Here is a 19,515-nt window from a genome sequence, read left to right on the forward strand (position 1 = left end):
GTGTAATCTAAGATGGAAAATGTTGGAGTGTGCCAGCTCTGAGAAGTTGAGGCAAGATCACATTTAATCACTTCTTAGTGGCTGAGATCATATGCTAGGAATCTGCTATGCTACCCTACTGTATGCTGTGTATAAAAGCGCTGATTGAAGAATGTCGATGCTATATGTATAGATGTCTCTTATGAATTGTATTATAACTTCAGTTTGGTCTTTTAAAGTGATAAAATGCAGTTTCACTGCTCTAAAAAAATAAATCCATTGGAAATTGCAATAGGAGCAAGCATGTGAACGCAAGCTTCAACTCTTATCCTTTTACATGTCAAATTTCAGCATGAAGTAATAGTGTAGACAAATCAAAGATTTGATCCCAAGCTCCCTTCAGCTTTGTTGTGTATTTTCCAGGACTTTCCTGCTGGAGTGCAGTGTAAGAGAGGTTCGCATTGCTGTAGCCACCATTCTTGAAAAAACTCTAGACGGTGCCTTGCTTTATCAGGATAAGGTCAGTGATATTTCATTCTGAATTAGTGTATTGATTTTTGTAATGTTGTAGCTGTCACTGTATTGCCAGAAAATACCATGCACCTCTGTTAATGACCAAAGTAGAAGGCTTTAATAACCTCATTCTCCATAGTTCTTCAGTTCTTGAATCTCTTCATGCTCATTTCCTCTAGCCACGATAATACGGTTTACACCAGTCTTGGACTCCCAAGTTGCATATTTTGAATGTCAGGTACACATCATGAGATCTCAGCACTCAATCTATATGTAAATAGCAGTTAAGTTTATTGGGGAATGACATGCACCTTAACTTTGCGGTAACAGAGGATGGAAAAGTCTTGGGTGCAAAATCAGGACCTCTACATGGCTTTCATCAATTAGACAAAGGTCTTTGACTCTGTCAATTGTGAAACCCTGTAGAAGGTGCTGGCCAGATTTGGCTACCCTCCAAAATGTGTTAAGGTCCTAATGCTTCATGATCAGGTGACTGCCACAGGTCTCTGTAATGGCCTTGAGATGGAATTTTTTGTCATAAAAACTGGAGTTAAGCAAGGATGCGTTATTGCCCCAACCCTGTTTCCATCTGTTTAGCAATCATTTTGGTCCTCATTAAAGATCACCTCCCCAATCACCACACTAATGCCAGCATCCTCACTGAAGCCAATGTCACCAGCATGGAAGCAATGATCCTCATGTACCAACTTCGCTGGGCTGGACATTGTGTGAGGATGCCAGACTCTCTCCTCCCAAAACAAGTCCTCTACTCTCAGCTCACCCATGGTCAGAGGAAACTCTACAAAGAGACACTGAGAATATGTCTTTAGAAAACTGATGTGGACATCACAAGCTGGGAAGAGCAAGCCACCAACCGATGCCAGTGGTGTCGTATCTTCCATCAGGCAGTGGCCCGATTAGAGGAGAAGTGCCTTACCCTCAAAGCTGAAAAGAGAGAGAGGAGGAAGGAAAAAGTAATAACTTGCTCCCAGCAGGCCGCTGGCCTGCCACAAAATGTCTGTACCTACTGCGGGCGGATTTGCGGTTCCAGGATCGGACCTATATGTAAATCCATGGTAGAGATCATCCTTGAAATCAAGGGATCGCCAATCAATCAATTTTAAGGGCTCAAGTTTAGTTAAAACACAATATTTCCTGTAAAAATATATAAATAACATTCAGGTTTGTTGTCTCAAAGAGAAGCTGACCCCACAAAAAATTTTTGAAAAATTTGTTTGGAAATCATTCTTTGTCATGTTTTGATTTATTCTCTTTTGATATTACCAAGAGTGGTTCACAAATTCAGAATCTAAGAGTTACCTGCAGCTGCTTCCCCTTCCTTATCTGAAGTCAGATGTCTCTGACATCAGCATAGTATAGCACGCTGGAGTGAATATAGATGCAATGGTGATTAGAGGATTAACTTTGGGTGAGAGCGTCTCAGTAGGTGAGCTTTTTCACAATGTTCCTGCTTACATGCAACTGTCCCTAGTAATACCACAAGGGAGAAACCACAAGAAATTATGAAACAAGGAGTAGTTTCAAAACAGTGCTGGTTTTTTTTCCGGGTGGGGCAGATGAATTTAGACCTACTGTCATACAATTGTCCTTGAGTTGTAAGAGAAATTGAGATATTTTGATCACTGTTCTGTGCTTCTAGCATATTTCCATTCGTTGCCAATGGGCTTTTAAGCTAGTCTTAATTGCCAGACAACTGTTCACACCGGGAATTAATTTCCTAACTTTGTATATTGACTTTTTCAGTGAATGCTTCTGTGTGATGGATTAAGATAACACTCTCATGGGGAGGAGGATGTTCCTACCCCTTTGGGCCACTGTTCAGGAAGTTGTCTAATTAAGCCTATAAGGAAAGTCTGCTAAATGGCCCAATGAGACACAGCTGGCCAAATTCCATTTCTCTGAGCAAGGTCTGCTGAATGTTGATACTTTGCTTTCATTTTCATAATGTACATATTACTGTCTGAAAGGGGAAAGCTGGTTTTGACCATGCTTCATCCTGGTTTGACTTTTCTCCTCACAATAAGTACATCCGAATATAAACACAGTGGTGGTCACTAGCCCTTAACCTTGATGGGGGGTGTTTTGAATGATTTGTACAGTAGACAATTGCCACTCTAATTTAAATATTACTTTTTGACAGTTAAAAAGTCTGCATCAGGTAATGGAGGTGCTACTTGCTCTGTTGGATAAAGATGTTCCCGAGAACTGTAAAAACTGTGCCCAGTACTTTTTCCTGTTCAACAACTTTGTACATAAGGTAACTAAATGAACTAATCACTTTTCACACGATTTTAATTTTAAAAGGACACGAGAAAAGGAACTGGTTATGGATACTCTAGAACCAATTTAAGAAAACAGTGGTAATGAGAACTTTCCAGAATTCAAATGAGTAAAACTCCTATCTCTGTAAAGTACATGACTTTTGAACACTAGATTGGGACAAAAGAGTATAGAAATACAAGCAAAGTATACATGTTAAACCCTTCCTGTGCTGCTTAAGTCTAAATATAATAATTTGACAGTATTTAAAGAAATAGGCTGAAAGGTTTGCGGTGGAAAGCTGAATAGCGGAGAGGATGGGGCTGTACATCACAGCATGGTTTCTTAGTGTTTTAAAGCCACACAAAGCTTACAAATCACTAAAGCAGAATTTCAGAAAGCATCCTTTATTCAGTGCTCTTGCTATGTGAAGGTGTAGCTTATTGATAGAGAAACACTTTCTTCGTATATAGGGAATGTAGAGTCTAGTCTATGCAGCAAATTACTTTTGCTCCTGAAAAACGTCATTCTGTATCTGTACAACAATGTAACTTTGCATTCTGTCTTTTGACAGCAGGGTATAAGGGCTAGCAATCTTCTTCTCCAACATTCTGCTTTAAGGCATATGATCAACTTTCTCCTTGGCCCCAACCGGCAAAATAACCAGGTAACTGCCTAAATGGCATGTATGTCGTGTGTGCTTAGGTTGGCTATTCCCATATTTTTTCATATGGTTAAGACAGAGGACAGACCTTTCATGAGGTTTAAAAAGGAGCATTCCTCTGATTTTATCATTTTCCTTTAAATCTGTGCTTAAACTCCACTTTTGTCTGTATGAATTGATGTTTCGTAGCTGTGATGGCCTGAGTGTAATACAGGGAGTTTCCACTGCGTCCAGAGAAGAGAAAGTTATAGATGCTTAGCTTCTTTGAATGCGTTACTACCGATGTAAGTAGGGAGTGATGTATATTTTGCTCCTTCCTTTGCCAAACAGAACCGCAGGTGGAGTTCAGCACAAGCTCGGGAGTTTGGGTTCCTTCACAATACTGTGGCACTACTGGTTTTGCACTCCGATGTCTCCTCACAGAGGAATGTGGGTAAGAGTTACCTTTCAGTTTTTATATGGCACTTTGCTGAGATGATCTTACATTGGCGGAGGGAACTAATCTTGTCGTCACTGGGGAAATAAAATTGCCTTGAACATTGAAAACAATAGTGTGTGTGTGTGATGTACAGTTGAGCCCACGTGTTTTTTTCACCTGTGTACATGTAGAGATACTTGGATCCCATGGTGAACTAAAAATACGGCTGGCACTCTAGGAATATGTGAATATATCATTTTTATAGCACCCTGTCATCCAAATGTCGCAGAGAGTTTTACTAGCATCTGTGAATTAAGCCATATCAATCCAGTCTGGGCCATGTACAGACACGACCAGCTTTCAACATTGTACTTTGCTTGCATTTTCCATATCCCTTCCAGCCCTTTCAAAAGGATATTTAATTATTAGGTAAAGTTAAATGAGCAGTTAAGTATCCAGCCACCTGCAGCAGAAAACGACACTCCTGTTAAGCTAAGTGCTGTGGAAGCGATGAAAAGACAAAAGTTGGGATCCTCAGTGCTTGAAGTGGGACTTGAGAGACATCCCCTCCCTCATTTGAAAGAAAAGTTTCAGTACTGAACAGGATTGTTAAATTTGCCAAACTCTGAGATGGGAGTGAGGTTTTAAAGCACTGGAAAGGTGTTAAGCTCTGTTGCACCACTTCAATGTGGTGGTAGTGATTGTGTTAAAACTTGATAGAAGTATCCAAGGTTAACCTACGTAAGTAAACTCGTTTGCTGTGGCCTTTTAGCACTTTTATTAAGTTGTCACTAGGATGCTGACAATGTAATAAATGGTTCATTTTCTGTGCTCAAGTGATTGTGTGGTGATGCCTATTGTAGGTGGTGCAGCACTTGAGATGAAGGTTCTTGGAAACTATTTGCTGCCAACAGAGATTGCAGCAAACTCAACGTTGTCACAGAATGATGGTGGTTTTTGAAGTGCAGAACGGTGTTATATCCGTGGGTTGTGTGTTCTGTTTTTCTTTTAGCTCCTGGTCTCTTTAAACAGCGTCCACCTCTTAGCACCACTGCCTCAGGTCCACTTCTGTCCCTCCATGAAGAAGTGGAAGCCTTGTTGTTCCTGTCTGAGGGGAAGCCTTACTTACTGGAGGTAGCTATTGTGCTAAATGTCTCCACATTTTGTGTGTTTAAAAGCTGGTGTTACGTTGGTTCTTTGAAATACCACTACACTTGAGATATAAAATGAAAATTTTAGCCTTTGGAACACATATCAGAAAATATCAACTCAGCCTTTTTACACTGAGAAATTTCAATAAAATAGCTCATAAGTGGGCTGCAAGCCAAATTACTGTTGAAGGCAAGCTTAGCAGAGATGGAAAGCAGCAGTGTTATGGAATGCTGTTGGGGGTGGACTGACCTGGCCTCCGTGGGGTAGGAAGCAAAATTACATCCCTTCTGAAGGATACTAAAAAAAATCCCGTGTTGAAATGATATGTGTATCTCTCCGTTAGGTGATGCATGCATTCCGGGAGCTAACTGGATCATTGTCCGTTCTCATTGAGATGGTGGTGTACTGCTGCTTTTGTAATGAGCACTTTTCCCTCACCGTGCTACATTTCATCAAGGTACAAAGCTAATCAAAGTAGATTTTCAGCGTATGGCCTGTTCCAGGCTTTGAACTTAAGGTTGTGTTCCAAGGGCTTTAAATATTTTTGTGGGGATCTTAAGTATAGTCTGTACAGCTACTTGGAGTTTTCTTTAGGTTTTAAGGTTCAAATAAATAGTTCTAAGAGTTTTTTGTAAACTACAAACAAGGAATGTTAAATATGTTATATTTTGAACTATTATTAAATTACATCAGATTTATGTGGGTGTGTATTCTACCATCTGATGAATTTTGTATTTCTAACATACAGAACCAGCTGGAAACTGCCCCCCCTCATGAACTGAAGAACATATTCCAGTTACTTCATGAGATATTGGTAAGTGAAGAGTAAAGACTTGTATATGAAGCACTGCCCAAGCAGGATGGATTACATTTAACTACCTAACTGAAGGAAGGCATTATTATGGTGGTTACAGTTCTTACCCACACATCCTATAATCTTTCCTACTTTCAGCTGTGTTACTTTCTCAATATTGCAATAGTCAGTGAAATGCTACAAGTCTTGTTTTTTTCGTTTTGGACCTGAAGAGAATCAGGTTCATGATTCTAAGGAATGGTAGGAGGGAAAACAGCACAATAAATTTAATGGATTTCAAGAAGGCAGACTTTACCAAATTCAGGGATTTGGTGGGTAATATCCTATGGGAAGCAAGTCTAAGAGGAAAAGCAGTTCAAGAGAGTTAGCAGTTTTCAAAAAGACATTAAGGGCACAAGAGCAAACTATCCCACTGCATGGGAAAGAGCAGAAGTATGGCAAGAGACCATCCCGGCTTAACCAGGAGCTCTTCAATGATCTGAAACTCAAAAAGAGTCCTACAAAAAGTGGAAACTAGGTCAGATTACAAAGGATGAATGTAAACAAATAACACAAGTATGTAGGGACAAAATTAGAAAGGCCAAGGCACCTAACAAGATTAAATTAGCTAGAGATATAAAGGGTAATGAGAAAACATTCTACAAATACATTAGAAGCAAGAGGAAGACCAAAGACAGGATAGGCCCATTACTCGGTGGGAGCGGGAGAAGGGGAACAATAACAAAACGTGGAAATGGCAGAAGTATTAAATGACTACTTGTGTTTTTTACCAAAAAAGTTTAGTAGCAATTAAACATCTAACTTAATGAATGCCAGTGAAAATGAAGTAGAATCAAAAGCTAAAATAGGGAAAGAACAAGTTAAAAAATATCTAGGCAAGTTAGAGGTCTTCAAGTCACCAGGGCCTGATGAAATACATCCTAGGGCACTCAAGGAGTGAGCCATTAGCGCAGGGGTGGGCCACATCGGGATTGCAAAGCTGCATCGAGGGCCAGGTAGGGAATGCTGTGTCTCCCCAAATAGCCTGGCCCCCTCCCACTTCCTGCCCCCTGACTTCCCCCCTCAGAACCGCAGACCCATCCAACCCCTGCTGTCTCCTGAGTGCCCCGACCCCTATCCGCACCCCTGATAGGCCCCCCGGGACTCTGATGCCTATCCAACACCCCTGTCCCCTGACTGCCCCCCCCCAGAACCTCTGCCCCATCCAACCCCTCCCTATCCCCTGACTGCTCCTTGGGATTCCCTGCCCCCTTATCCAACCCCACCGCTCCCTGCCCCCTTCCCATGCTGCTCAGAGCAGCAGGAGCTAGCAGCCCCGCTGCCTGGCCAGAGCCAGCCATGCCACCACTCTGCCTGGCAGGAGCAGAGGGCCAGAGCTCTGGCGGCATGGCGAGCTGAGGCTGCGGGGGAGGGGAAACAGCGGGGGAAGGGCCGGGGGCTAGCCTTCCCAGCCGGGAGCTCAGGGGCCGGGCAGGATGGTCCCGCAGGCTGGAGTTTGCCCACCTGTGCATTAGCAATTATCTTTTGAAAACTCATGAAGGTCAGGAGAGATTCCAGAGGACTGGAAAAGGACAAATATAGTGTCAACGTATAAAAAGGGGAATAAGGACGACCCAGGGAATTATAGACTAGTCATCTTAAATTCAGCACCTGGAAATATAATGGAGCAAATAATTAAGCAGTCAGTTTGCAAACACCTAGAAAATAATAATGTGATAAGTAGTTGTCAGCGTGGATTTGTCAAGAACAAATCATATCAAACCAACCCAATAGCTTTCTTTGACAGGGTAACAAACCTTGTGGATGCGGTGGGGGGAAGCAGTAGATGTAGTATATCTTTACTTTAGTAAAGCTATTGATACTGTCTTGCATGACCCTCTCATAAACAAACTAGGGAAATACAACCTAGATGGATCTACTATAAAGTGGGTGCATAACTGGTTGGAAAACCATTCCTGGAGAGTAGTTATCAGAGGTTCACAGTCAAGCTGGAAGAGCATAACGAGTGGGGTCCCGCAGAGATCAGTTCTGTGTCCAGTTCTGTTCAGTATCTTCATCAATGATTTAGATAATGGCATAGAGAGTACACTTATTAGCTTTGCAGACAATACTAAGCTGGGAGGGGTCACAAGTGCTTTAGAGGGTAGGATTAAAATTCAAAATAGTCTGGACAAACTGGAAAAATGTTCTGAAGTAAATGGGATGAAATTCAATAAGAACAAATGCAAAGTACTCCACTTAGAAAGGAACAATCAGTTGGACACATACAAAATGAGAAATGGCTGCCTAGGAAGAAGTACTGCGGAAAGAGATCTGGGGGTCATTCAAGCTAAATTTGAATCAACAGTGTAACACTGTTTCAAAAAAAAGCAAACGTCATTCTGGGATGTATTAGCAGGAGTGTTGTAAATAGAACACAAGAAGTAATTCTTCCGCTCTACTCCACGTTGATTAGTCTCAGCTGGAGTATTGTGTCCAGTTCTGCATGCCCACATTTCGGGAAAGATGTGGACACATTGGAGAGTCCATAGAAGAGCAACAAAAATGATTTAAATGTCTTGAAAACATGACCTATGAGGGAAGATTGAAAAAATGGGTGTGTTTAGTCTGGAGAAGACTGAGGGGATCATAACTGTTTTCAAGTACATAAAAGGTTGTTACAAGAAGGAGGGAGAAGAATTGTTAACATCTGATGATAGGACAAGAAGCAATGGGCTTAAGTTGCAGCAAGAGTGGTTTAGGCTGGACATTAGGAAAAACTTCCTAACTGTCAGGGTAGTTAAGCAGTGGAATATATTGCCTAGTGAGGTTGTGGAATCTCTGTTGCTGGAGATTTTTAAGAGCAGGTTAAACAATCACCTGTCAGGGATGGTCTAGATAGTACTTAGTCCTATCTTGGGTACAGGCGACAGGACTAGAAGACCTCCCAAGGCCCCTTCCAGTCCTACAATTCTGATTTATAACACAAAAATCTGAAGAACCTTTGAGACCATGGTTATAATGAAGAGACGATCTTGCAAGTACCTCTCACATAACACTAAGTTCTACCAGCCTTTTTTGTTTTCTTCACAGGTTATTGAAGACCCTTTACAAGTAGAGAGGGTCAAATTTGCATTTGAGACTGAAAATGGATTGCTAGGCAAGTAGCCCTACTGTGTGAAATGTTGTCATTCTTTCCTTTGAGAAATGTCCAAATAACCTATTGGTTTTTATACCTTGCTGAACTGAAGAACCTCTTAGTGGAATTGATTTCACATGTTATCCAAAAGCAGAGCATAAGAATATCGTGGTGATAGATGAGAGGAAATGGACTCTTATTTCTCCCAAACAAAACAAATCATTGAGCTGATAGAGGGATGGAGCATATGTACATCAGGGAAGGCCATTCAGAGTTCAAATTCAGATCAGGCCCAAACTATTGGGGGGGGGCGGGTGTACACACAAATATACAGTATTGTCATAAAGGTCCTCTCCTCAACCCCATTCTGCAATATAGTCCTTGCACTGGAGACAAGGAGGAAAAGTGGTTAGTATATAGGAAGCAACCTATATACTAATATTAACATTTTTGGCGTTTCCCTGGAGGGGGGTGGAAAAGATGTGAAGAAAATGTGAAGTAAGTGGAAGAGATGGGAATTTCTCTCAGTTTGCTGGTTGACTTTCAACCCAGTTGCAAAACAGATTCCTTGAGAGAGTCTCCTCCTTACACATCTTAGTATTTTTGCTGCCTCCTCCAGTCTTCCTCCCTTATGAATGTGATGATCCCTGTTCTGATTCAATAATCTTACCAAGGACTGGATGCATGCCTCCTGTCTTTAAAAAGAGTGTAAGCCTGTATTCAGGCCATAGGTCATCTCCAGGTGCTTTGATCCTACTGTATCAGAGGGCTGGTGTCCAAATGCAGGTTCTCCATAGCTAAGCTTTTTTTTTCCCCCTACCCCGTGAGTTGAGGTTCTTTTCCCCCAAAGCTTCTCTGACCTGGAAGGTAAAGTTCAGGGGCGGGGGGAAGGGGGACAGCAGCCCTAACCTCATATGGAATGATAGTAGAACCTTCTCTTACTGTGTGGAGTATGACACACACACACACACACACACACATACAGCCCCATCCCAGGATTTGGTTCTAATGTGTGCTGCCCCCTTCTGATAATGGTATTACCAAAAGCTCTCTCCAGTCAGCAAGTTGCTGAGCCCTTCCCAACCCCTTTAAGGTGGTGGCACCTTAAAGGCTAACAGATTTATTTGGGCATAAGCTTTCGTGGGTAAAAAACCCACTTCTTCAGATGCATGGAGTTTTTTTTACCCACGAAAGCTTATGCCCAAATAAATCCGTTAGTCTTTAAGGTGCCATTGGACTCCTGGTTGTTTTTGTGGATAAAGACTAACAGGGCTACCCCTCTGATAATTGCTTTAGAAGTTTTAGCTCCAGTTGGAAGTTGGTGAGCTGGGTCCTTTATCCTGGCTTTGATCATTAATTTGCTTCCTAGTAGATGGAACCATGTAAAAATCTGTGGTAGGATGGATAAGAGGAAGATAACGGTATTACCAGAGATTTACAGCTTGTCTGTAAACTGCGGTGTGAAATCCAGGTACAGTGCATAAAATTGCCTGCAGTTTTACTTTGATCTAGGTTAGACAAAAAGGAAGGTTCAGATAAACTGTAAGAGAATCTTGAGCAGAATTAGTACTGTTAGCATGAATATTTAATAAATGTCTAACATTTCTGAAAGCTCTAATAAATTATAGGATACTGGTAGTTTTTTTACTTTAGCCTGATGTTTTCAATCCAATTTGTAGCTGTTTGTATCGCAAAACTGTGTGTGAATTATGTTTTAAATATTTCTGTTCTTTTTCGAGTGCTTGCTCATGTCAGTTCCATTCTAGGTGGGCCTGTGCCCACGTGCGCAGTAGTCAGAGATGTTTGCCTTGGCGGTATCCATAGGGTCAGCTGTGGCGCCCCCTTGAGTGCCAAGCTCATGCGTCAGTATACCAGGCCCTGCCGGCCCTATGTTCTCTCAGTTCCTTCTTACCACCCGTGGTGATTAGTCGAAGCTCCTTTCCTTGCATAGCAAGAGCTAGCGATTTCGTCTCTTCTGACTTAGAGCCTTAGGGCTTTGTAAATAGTTTAAGTAGTAGTAAAGTGTAGTTAGAAGTTAGAGTCCCAGCGGGGACTTCGCCCCAGGCAGGGCATGCCCCGGTCTCTCAGGTTTAAGCCCTGCGTGGACTGTAACAGGCCTATGCCTGTAAGTGACCCCCACAGCAGCTGCCTCAAGTGCTTGGGGGAATCACACGTGAAGGACAAGTGTCATATTTTGAAAAATTTTTGACCCAGGACTCAGAGCAGGATATTCATTTGCAGGCTTTCCTCATGGAGGCTGTCCTTTGTCTGGATTCCGAGCCATCCTGCCAAGACTTGCCTAGTACCTTGGCCTCAGTGCGCAGTGAACCCCCAGCACCAGGCTCCACCCAGCACCATTCCCCGTCGCTGGTGCCCAGAAAGGAAAAAAAAAAAAGGCCATCAGGCAAAGGACCCAGTTCGGGCTGCCCTGCCACTCCAGAGCCACGTGGACATGCCTCCCCGGTCGGGGCCCTTAGCCCCAAAGGATCCACCACCGACTTCTGGAATCAGCAGGGGACCCAAACTCCTGACTGCATCAACACCTTCCCAAGCTCTCACAGTGCCAAGAGAGCAGAGGCTTCTGCCTACGCCACCTTGGCAGCACTGCCAGTGGCCAGCGCAGTGGCCTTATTGGAGTGCATGGGACATGCCAGTCATGATGATGCCCCTTTCGCACCACTCCTCAGCCGCTGCCTTGGAGCAACAGTTGGCGGCACCAAACTCTGTTCATCAGTCACACTCAGAGGTTTGGGTAGAGGAGACTGCACCCACCCCTAAACCTCCTTCCCCCATGGGGGATGATGCCCCGGGGCCTCACCCAGTGGTACAGTCATCTCTTCATCCCCAGACAAGGCAGGTCACGGGACTCTCGAGGGCTAGCACGCCTGACAACTTTAAAGAACACCAGGCCCTCTTTCAATGGGTGGCCGAGAACTTGGGCCTAGAGGTGGAGGAGATAGCCAAGCAGGCGGACACCTTGTTCAACATCCTCTTAGCCTCTATTCCGGCCCGTGTTGCACTACCAGTGCATGACGGGGTCCTCAAAATTGCCAAGACCCTCTGACAAACCCCATTTTCCATCCTCCTCATCTCCAGAAGGGGCGTAAAGAAGTACTTTATCCCGGCCAAAGGGTTCAAGTACCTTTATACCCACCCACCTCTGGGCTCGCTGGTTGTCTCTGTGGCCAACGAAAAAGACAAGCAGGGGCACACCAGCTCAACTCCCAGAAATAAAGAGGCCAAAAGACTGGACCTTTTTGAGAGGAAAATTTATTCCACTGCCAGCCTGCTATTCTGGGTGGCAAACCATCAGGCCCTCTTGGGCAAGTACAGTTTTAAGTTATGGGACGCCCTCCATACGTTCGAGTCCTTCCCACAGGGTTTGGCCCAAGAATTTGGCACTCTGGTGGAGGAAGGCACCTTGGCGGCTAGTTGCTCCCTCCAAATGGCATAGGATGCAGTGGACTCAGCGGTTAGAGTGGTCGCGTCGGCATTGGTTATGAGGCACAGCTCCTGGCATCAGACCCCCGGCCTGTCCCAAGAGATGCAGAACTTGATCCAGGACCTCCTCTTCGATGGGAATGGTCTCTTCTCTGAACAAACAGATGCAAGGCTGCATGGGTTGAAGGACACTCAGGCCACCCTTCGCTTGGTGGGCATGCATACACCACAGTCTTCACAGAAGCAGTTCCAGCTGCTCCTGCCGCCAAGGCCTGGGCAGCCTCGTCAGGGGTCTGCTGAGAGAATGGGTAGACACATGAGCTTTAGTTGTTTCCAGCCTTCGTATTCCCACACAGCCTGGCCCGGCAAAGCATCTTGGGGCCAGAAGTGCTCATTTTGAGGGTGCAGTCGAGAGCGATGCCCCAGTCAATTCCCCAGATCCACCCTGTTCTTTCCTCAAATGTCTTCATCCCTACCGTTCAGCCTGGTTGTAGGTCACCTCAGACCGCTGGGTGCTGGACATAATATCTTGGTGCTATACCCTGCAATTTTCGGCCGCCCCCCCTTCCCCCCCCTCTTCTTTCCCATCCTTCTTCAGGGACCCTTCTCATGAGCAACTCCTCGTTCAAGAGGTTGAGAACCTCCTGCACCTGGAGGTGGTGGAGGAGGTCCCTCAGGACATGAAAGGAAAAGAGTTCTATTCCCACTACTTCCTAATTCTGAAGGCAAAAGGGAACCTCAGACCCATCCTGGACCTGCGTCTCCTCAACAAGGTCTCTCAAAAAGTTGAAGTTTTGCATGGCCTCCATCATCCCCTCCCTGGATCTGAGAGAGTGGTACACTGTCCTCGACTTAAAGGACACTTATTTCCATATTTCCAGGTCACAGACACTTCCTCCATTTCATAGTGGGCGGGCACCATTTTCAATTCACAGCGCTGCCCTTTGGCCTCTCGCCAGTCCCCATGGTGTTTACAAAATGTATGGAGCCAGTGGCCGCTTACCTGAGACATTGAGGCGACCGGGTCTTCTCGTATCTCGACAACTGGTTCATCAAGGGCAGGTCTCGGGAGCAAGTGTAGTGGAGTCTCAATCTTGTGCGTTCCACTTGCCGTGACCTGGGCCTGTTAATAAACGAGAGAAAATCCACCTTAATGCCCATCCAGAGAATAGAGTTAATTGGGGCAGTTCTCAAAACCACATGAGCCAGAGCCTGCCTTCCAGAAGCACATTTTCAGGCCATGTCAGACCTGATCTCCCATCTAAAGAACCACCCGCTCACCCAGGCTCACACCTGCCTGCAGCTGTTGGGCCACATAGCCGCATGTACATACATGGTCAGCCATGCTCGGCTCCATCTCCGGCCCCTGCAAGCATGGCTGGCATCGGTCTACATTCCCAGCAGGCATGACCTGGACTGGGTAGTCAGGGTGCCAGACCACATCAGGTTGTCCCTGAATTGGTGGTTGGACCCCAGGTCGGTGTTGGAAGAAGTCCCCTTCGTGATCCCATACCCATCGCTGATCCTGGTCTCCAATGCTTCGGGCCTGGGCTGGGGAGCCCACCTAGGTGAGCTGAGCACCCAAGGCTGCTGGTTGTGGGACGATCTGGCCTTCCACATGAACGTCAGGTAGCTCAGAGTAATTTGCCTGGCCTGACAGGCTTTCTTGTCCCACCTGAATGGCAAGGTTGTGCAGGTCCTGTTGGACAACAGCACCATGATGTATTACATCAACCGGTAGGGTGGTGCCAGGTCTTTGGCCCTTTATCAAGAAGCTCTCCGCTTTGGGGATTTTTGTGTGGCATGCCATTCATCTGATAGCCGCATACCTGCCTGGGACCAGGAACATCTTAGCAGATCACCTCAGCAACACTTTCTCCTCTCGCCATGAGTGGTCGCTCCAATCGGAGGTGGTCACTATAATCTTCCAGAGGTGAGGGACTCCCCGGGAGGACTAGTTTGCATCCAGGCAGAACAGAAAATGATGCATGTTCTGTTCGATTCAGGGAATGGACAGAGGCTCCCTATCAGATGCCTTCCTCATTCTGTGGTCGGGGGCGCTGATGTATGTCTTCTCACCAGTGCCACTGATTCACAGAGTCCTTGTGAAGGTCAGGCAAGACAGGGTGAAAGTTATCCTAATAGTCCCCGCGTGGCCTCGCAAGCACAGGTTCGACATGTTGCTGAGCTTTTCAGTAGCCACGCCGCTGCAGCTGCCCCTCTGGCCGGATCTGCTGTCACAGAACCACAGCAGCCTTTTGCATCCAAACCGGTGCAGTGCTGCACTTGACAGCTTGGCTACTGCATGGCTAAGTGCAGGAGAACGGGCATGCTTGGCCCTTGTCCAACAGGTCTTTCTGGATAGCAGGAAATCCTCCATCAGAGCAACTTAACTGGTCAAATGGAAAAGATTCATGTTCTGGACCTTGGAACAGCATATTCAGGCTGAGCAGGCCTCGTTGCAGGAGATCCTGGATTATCTGTTGCACCTCAGACTCCAAGATTTGTCCTTGTCATTGATCAAAGTCCACCTGGCCGCTATCTCGGCTTTCTATCCTTCGTTCCAAGGCAGGTTGATCTTGGCTCACGACATGACGGCACAGTTTTTGAAAGGTCTGCAGTGTCTCTACCATCACGTCCAGGATCCCATCCCCTCCCTGGGACCTGAATCTCATGCTGTCGAGACCATGGGGTTTCCATTTGAGCTGCTGGCTTCCTGCTGTCTCCTGCTTCTCTCCTGGAAGGTCTCGTTCCTGGTCACGATAACATCGGCCCGCAGTGTGTCCAAGATCAGGGTGCTTACTCTGGAGCCAACCTATATGGTGGTCTACAAGGATATGGTCCAGGTGTGACCACACCCAGCATTTCTGCCCAAGGTCGTTTCCCAGTTTGACTGGCCAGGATATATACTTATCAGTCTTCTTTCCAAAGGCTCATGTGTCACAGGAGGAGCGCAGGCTACGCACTCTGGACGTCGGGAGGGCGCTGGACTTCTACACAGATAAAACAAAGCCGTTCCCTATGTCAGTGCAGTTGTTCGTTGCAGTGGCAGACAGAATGAAAGGTCACCCAGTGTCTGCTCAGAGGATTTTGTCCTAGATCACAGCCTGCATCCGTTAACTGCTATGAGCAGGCGAAGGTGTCTTCACCCGCGATCATGACAGCACACTCGACTAGGGCACAAGCGTGGTCAGCGGCCTTCCTGGCACAGGTATCAGTCCAAGAGATCTGTAGGGACTCTACCTGGTCTTCTGTCCAAATGTTTGCATCTCATTATAGACTTACCCAGCAATCTTGAGATGATACTGGCTTTGGCAGAGCAGTGCTGCAAGATCGTGAACACTGAGCCCACCTCCATTGATACTTACTGCTTGTGAGTCACCTAGAATGGAATCAACATGAGCGAGCACTCGAAGAATAAAAAATGGTTACCTACCTTTCGTAACTGTTCTTCGAGATGTGTTGCTCATGTCCATTCCATTACCACCCTCCTGCCCTGTCAGAGTTGCTGGCAAAAAGGAAGTGAGAGCACATAGAGCTGCTGGCCCCTGATATACTGATGCATGAGCACGGCACTCAAGAGGGCACCACAGCTGGCCCTACAAATACCTCTAAGGCAAAAATCTCCAACAACCGCGCATGTGGGCGCACGCACACCTAGAATGGAATGGACATGAGCAACACATCTCTACGAACAACAGTTACGAAGAGGTAGGTAACTGTTTTTTTCTCATTCCAGCCTTGATGCACCATAGTAATCATGTGGACAGCAGTCGTTGCTATCAGTGTGTCAAGTTCCTTGTTACTCTTGCTCAGAAGTAAGTAATGGTAAAAGAAAGTGAAAAGTTCCTGTTAAACTCTCCGTAGTAACCACCTCACAAATCTTCAGCCTGTCACAAACCTTCCTGTTGCTCATATGGATGCTGTCGCCTACCCCTTTGTCACCTGTCGGCTGGGTTACTGTAACGCAGTTGAAGTTCAAGGACCTGCTCTTGAAGTCTACTTAGAAGTTTGAAAATGAGGTGCTAGGTTCCTTAGAGATGGATTGAAGTTGTGTGGGGGGGGTTGTTTTTTTTTAAACCTACTAGCGGCTGAGTTGGATTTCTCCTGCCACAGCTGATAATACCAACATCTAAAGCCAAAGCAGGAGAGCTGCATTCTGTATTTGTCAGTTCTTGCGTGAGAAATGCAGGTTTCTGGCAGATAAATACTCGGAAGGATTTCAGATCTTTTATTTCAAAATGTTTGAGTTTTTAAATCTAATCATGTATTATATTAATAATTAAAGGTTTAAAGTATATGGTTTTGGCTCATCTTTACCCATAATGGACTATCTGATGTAAATTTCATTCAACTTTATTTGTGTATATGTAATATACATTTTTGCTATCACTAAGCCAATTAATTTTTATAGCATTTATCTTCAAAAAAAAAAAAGAAAACATTGTGTTTGCAATAACGACATGTAGAGAAGACAATGACTGGGATCTTGTAATATGTGTTAAGGAAGAGCGGTCTTTAAATTTCAGATTTAACAGAAAGGACTGCCTTCATTGTGGATAATAAATATGCTCTCAATTTCCAAGGTGCCCTGCTGCTAAAGATTATTTCAAGGAGAATTCTCATCATTGGAGCTGGGCTGTACAGTGGCTACAGAAGAAGGTAATTTGACTGTGGCAATATTATGGAGAGACTGTCTTCTCTTCCCTGTTACATTTGCAGCCAGACTTCTATTATAAGTTGATTTAGGTGACATTTTTTTTTAATTTAATTTTTGTTGGCCCAAAACTATTCACGAATTTCCCAATAGTTGAGGCTGGGGAAAGGTTTTCACAATCAGCTTCAGAAAACTGTCTGTGTGTCTGTCCTCCCATTTAAAACTCTTATTCCACTAGTTAGGGCACTTGCCTGGGATGTGGGAGACCCTGTTCCAGACCAGGGATTCACATGTGGGACTTGAACACAGATCTTCCTCCCTCCCTTGGTTATTCTGTGGTAGATTGCTCTCTGTCTCTCCTGTTGAAAGTTTCCATTTTGTATAAATTCGTAAATATTCATTGGAGCAGGTGAGTGCCCTAACCAATGGGCACTAGGCTATTCTGTTGTCAATCTCCACAATTCCACTTTGTATAAATCTATAAATATTCATTGGACTAAAGAGAGAGTGAGAGAGACTGTTGCCTAGTAATTGAGGGACTCACCTGGGAGGTAGGAGATGTGGATTCAGATCTTCTCTCTTCCCGAATCAGGAAAACCAAAACATTTTCTGAACTGACCTGGATGTTGTCCCTGATTTTTTGGGTTTGTTGGCCAAAATGAAAAATCAGTCATTCACCCAGCTCTAATTATAAGCTCAAATCTCCCCTTGCCGTATTTTTGGGATAGGCATGAGTTTCACCTTGGTTTCAGTGATCATTATTATGACAGAGTGCAAGTTTTTCCTGGAATGTCAAGTATTATTATGACATGGCTAAACAGATACATTTGGAAAAGGCACTTTATTTGGCTCCTTACTTTAAAATAGAAAGGTTTGTGTACGCACAAATGTACACATAGGTACCAGTAAAGAAAACTCGTACATAGTTTTTATAAATCAGAATATTTTTTAAATCAGTGATGATCCTCCTGACTCATATCCCTCCCCATGAAGAAAGCCAACTTTGGAAGCTTTCAGAGGCTGAAGCTGAATGTAGAAAATCCAGTATGGAGACCTTCCCTTGCCAGCATGCTGGTCCAAATAGCCACCTTCCACAGGAGATTTCTTGCAACCCATTGCGGTTGAACACAGAAAAATGTATGTGTTAAACAGACACCACTTTCCTCTCAATTCCCACTGCCATGGCTAGGAACTCTAGTTCCCATTTGCTCCCAGCTAATGCAGGCCCGGCGGTGGCTCTCCAGTACTCAAAGACACTTAAGTGTGAAGTTCAGTAGAACCAGTCCATGTTCTGCTTCTGCAGCCCAGATTAGGCCCCGGTCTCTCTGCGAGCGCTGAATGGGGTATCTTTGCTGTCCCACAATCCCAGACTCTCCAGCTGCAAAAACCTCCATCTTTCTCTGACAGCTTTTACAAGGCAGTTGTGTTGCCAATGCAAAAACCGCACCACACTGAAAATTGAACATGTGGTAACAGGCATGAAATTAAATTTGCTATAAAAATAGAGCAGTGTTATTGTACTGATATTATTCATCTTGGCTTTGGAGCCTTTTCATTAATTAAATAGGAATGTTTCATTGATGCTGACACAGGCTCTCCAGTGTGCTGCACAGGTATGCCACGGATTTGGGGAACCTTGACACAGACTTTTGGCCCATCCTGCTGTGGAATAGACAAGCAAGGCCTTAGGCATGTCATGTGTTTCTGCTGCTCAGGGTTAATTTTGACTTTGGTTTTTATTTAGATGTCCGAACACTATTGGGCTCCACAGAGTAATGTGTCCAATGAAACATCCACGGCAAAAACCTTCCAGCGCACGATTTCGGCACAGGTACGTGTTGTAATCACAAGAGGTAGTGTGTGTGTTGTTTTCGTTTCCCTTTCCTACTCCGCACTGAGTGGCCCTTTTCTTGGCATCTTACTACAGACAGATGTACTTAAGTGCATTCTTCTCGTGGGGGTTGGATCTTAAGTCTGTTCCTGGCTACAGTGGGCACGCTTAAGTGAATCCACGTGGTTACCTCAGTTACTTCCTGCCAAACTATGGCAGGTCCATTAGCATATGATAAATATTAGCAGATGTTGAGTTTTTAATTACAGTCATTGAATGGATGGGGTATATGGCCTTCTTGGCATCTAACCTCCTGAATTTCCATCCTACCCTAGGACACGCTGGCCTATGCCACAGCCCTGTTGAATGAGAAAGATCAATCAGGAAGCAGTAATGGATCAGAGAGTAGTCCAGCCAATGAGAATGGAGACAGATATCTACAACAGGTAAAAAAAACAATCATAATCCAGTCTCGTGTGAAGAATGCATTATGAATGATGAAAGCAATGGGCTTCGTACTAAGAATTCCCAGTGCTGCACACTTTGCCTAATGACTGCATTTTAAAGATGTGATACAGACAAAATAACCCGTCTGCAGGCAGGGTGCTAACGTTTCACTGTATACCTTTTTAAAGAACAATGTGTGTA

The 19,515-nt window shown here is 44.7% G+C and overlaps 1 protein-coding gene across 6 annotated transcripts in view; it reads left to right on the forward strand.

Annotated features, from left to right (window-relative positions):
- The window catches only part of USP24 (ubiquitin specific peptidase 24), a 111,774-nt gene that overhangs the window by 86,307 nt on the left and 5,952 nt on the right, over nt 1–19,515 (forward strand). For 3 of the 6 annotated variants that reach the window (XM_073357590.1, XM_073357594.1, XM_073357592.1), the window contains 12 exons: nt 403–499; nt 2,654–2,770; nt 3,347–3,439; nt 3,767–3,869; nt 4,867–4,988; nt 5,350–5,463; nt 5,755–5,820; nt 8,893–8,959; nt 16,119–16,197; nt 16,966–17,041; nt 18,781–18,867; nt 19,203–19,313. In XM_073357590.1, coding sequence (XP_073213691.1) covers nt 403–499; nt 2,654–2,770; nt 3,347–3,439; nt 3,767–3,869; nt 4,867–4,988; nt 5,350–5,463; nt 5,755–5,820; nt 8,893–8,959; nt 16,119–16,197; nt 16,966–17,041; nt 18,781–18,867; nt 19,203–19,313 — 1,132 coding nt within the window. Of the gene's footprint in view, nt 1–402; nt 500–2,256; nt 2,371–2,653; nt 2,771–3,346; nt 3,440–3,766; nt 3,870–4,866; nt 4,989–5,349; nt 5,464–5,754; nt 5,821–8,892; nt 8,960–10,310; nt 10,410–16,118; nt 16,200–16,965; nt 17,042–18,780; nt 18,868–19,202; nt 19,314–19,515 lie in introns of those variants that run through there. The other 3 variants (XM_073357591.1, XR_012160474.1, XM_073357595.1) reach the window with 3 other exon arrangements.

The sequence above is a fragment of the Lepidochelys kempii genome, chromosome 8 (genome assembly GCF_965140265.1).
Source record: "Lepidochelys kempii isolate rLepKem1 chromosome 8, rLepKem1.hap2, whole genome shotgun sequence".
NCBI classification, from domain to species: Eukaryota; Metazoa; Chordata; order Testudines; family Cheloniidae; genus Lepidochelys; species Lepidochelys kempii.